Source organism: Solea solea, unplaced genomic scaffold, assembly GCF_958295425.1.
Source record: "Solea solea unplaced genomic scaffold, fSolSol10.1 scaffold_247, whole genome shotgun sequence".
NCBI lineage: Eukaryota > Metazoa > Chordata > Actinopteri > Pleuronectiformes > Soleidae > Solea > Solea solea.
In genome coordinates this window covers 851-2,000 of record NW_026704157.1, presented here as the reverse complement: position 1 = coordinate 2,000, position 1,150 = coordinate 851, and the positions used below count along the sequence as shown (strand labels likewise).

The following is a 1,150-nucleotide window of genomic DNA, read 5'->3' as shown; positions in this document are numbered from 1 at the left end:
GGTGCCACTCAGTGACGTCCACGTGCAGCGAGTAGTCGCAGCACGACTTACTGTCGGCCCATTCTCGCCACTGCTCGAACGCTGAGAGGAGGCTGACCCCGGGGTCAGGGACCACGTGGTCAACTGTACACACACACACACACACGCACATTTCAATTGATTGAATGACTTAGTGAACACAATAAAAAGCTGATCCTCCCTCACTGATCATGGTGTTTCCTCCGGCCAGCGCCGCCTTGGTTCCCTGGTAGAAGTCGTCGGCTGACGTCATTCCTCGATCCGGCATCTGGAAGCGCGTGTGCACGTCGATGCCGCCCGGCATCAACATGCCGCCGTGAGCGTCAATGGTTTTCACGCCGCCGGGAACGATGAGGTTTTCTCCAATTTGTCTGAGAAAAACACAGAAAAAGAAAAAGAAAGAATTGAAATGAAGAATCGGTGAATAAATGAACGTTTTTGTCGTCTTGCATTCAAGGACCGTGGTAAATGTCATCACTTCTGCATATTCTACCTAAACCTAATTTTAACTTTGTCATTCATTCATTCATTCATTCATTCATTCATATGTTGTAAGTGTTTTAACTCACTTGATGACTCCGTCCTCCATGTAAAGGTCAGCACAGAACGACTGGTCATCGTTCACGATCTTTGCTCCTTTGATCAGGAGACGATCGCTCTGAAAACAACAACAACAAACGGCATTAAACAATCTGTTTACGTCACCATGGACCCTGAACGCCTCGTCCCTCACTCTCCGAGACCCTGAACGCCTCGTCACTCACTCTCAGAGACCCTGAACGCCTCGTCACTCACTCTCAGAGACCCTGAACGCCTCGTCCCTCACTCTCAGAGACCCTGAACGCCTCGTCACTCATTCTCAGAGACCCTGAACGCCTCGTCACTCACTCTCAGAGACCCTGAACATGTCTGCAAACTATGACCTGCACACAGGAAGTAGGTCGCCCGAAACAGGAAGTTCCCTGTTACTTGCCTGTACATTGACCAATCGGCTCCAAAATTGATATGTGGTACCAAGGGCCCACCCTGACCACATCTACAAGACATTACCTGCACGCAGGAAGTAGGTCAACTGTAACAGGAAGTGCCCTTTAACTTCGCAGAGCATTGACCCATCTGCTCCAAACTTGAT

At 49.7% G+C, this 1,150-nt stretch overlaps 1 protein-coding gene across 1 annotated transcript; it reads right to left on the bottom strand.

The window, feature by feature from the left end:
• Positions 1 to 4: 4 nt before the first annotated feature.
• Positions 5 to 925, bottom strand: LOC131453778 (dihydropyrimidinase-related protein 2-like; the record flags this gene model as incomplete). The annotated part of the gene is made up of 4 exons (XM_058622495.1): positions 907 to 925; positions 588 to 777; positions 205 to 389; positions 5 to 123 (listed from the first exon to the last, which is right to left on the bottom strand). Coding segments are annotated over exons 1-4 (513 nt in total), but the record flags the coding sequence as incomplete, so codon positions are not given.
• Positions 926 to 1,150: the final 225 nt, after the last annotated feature.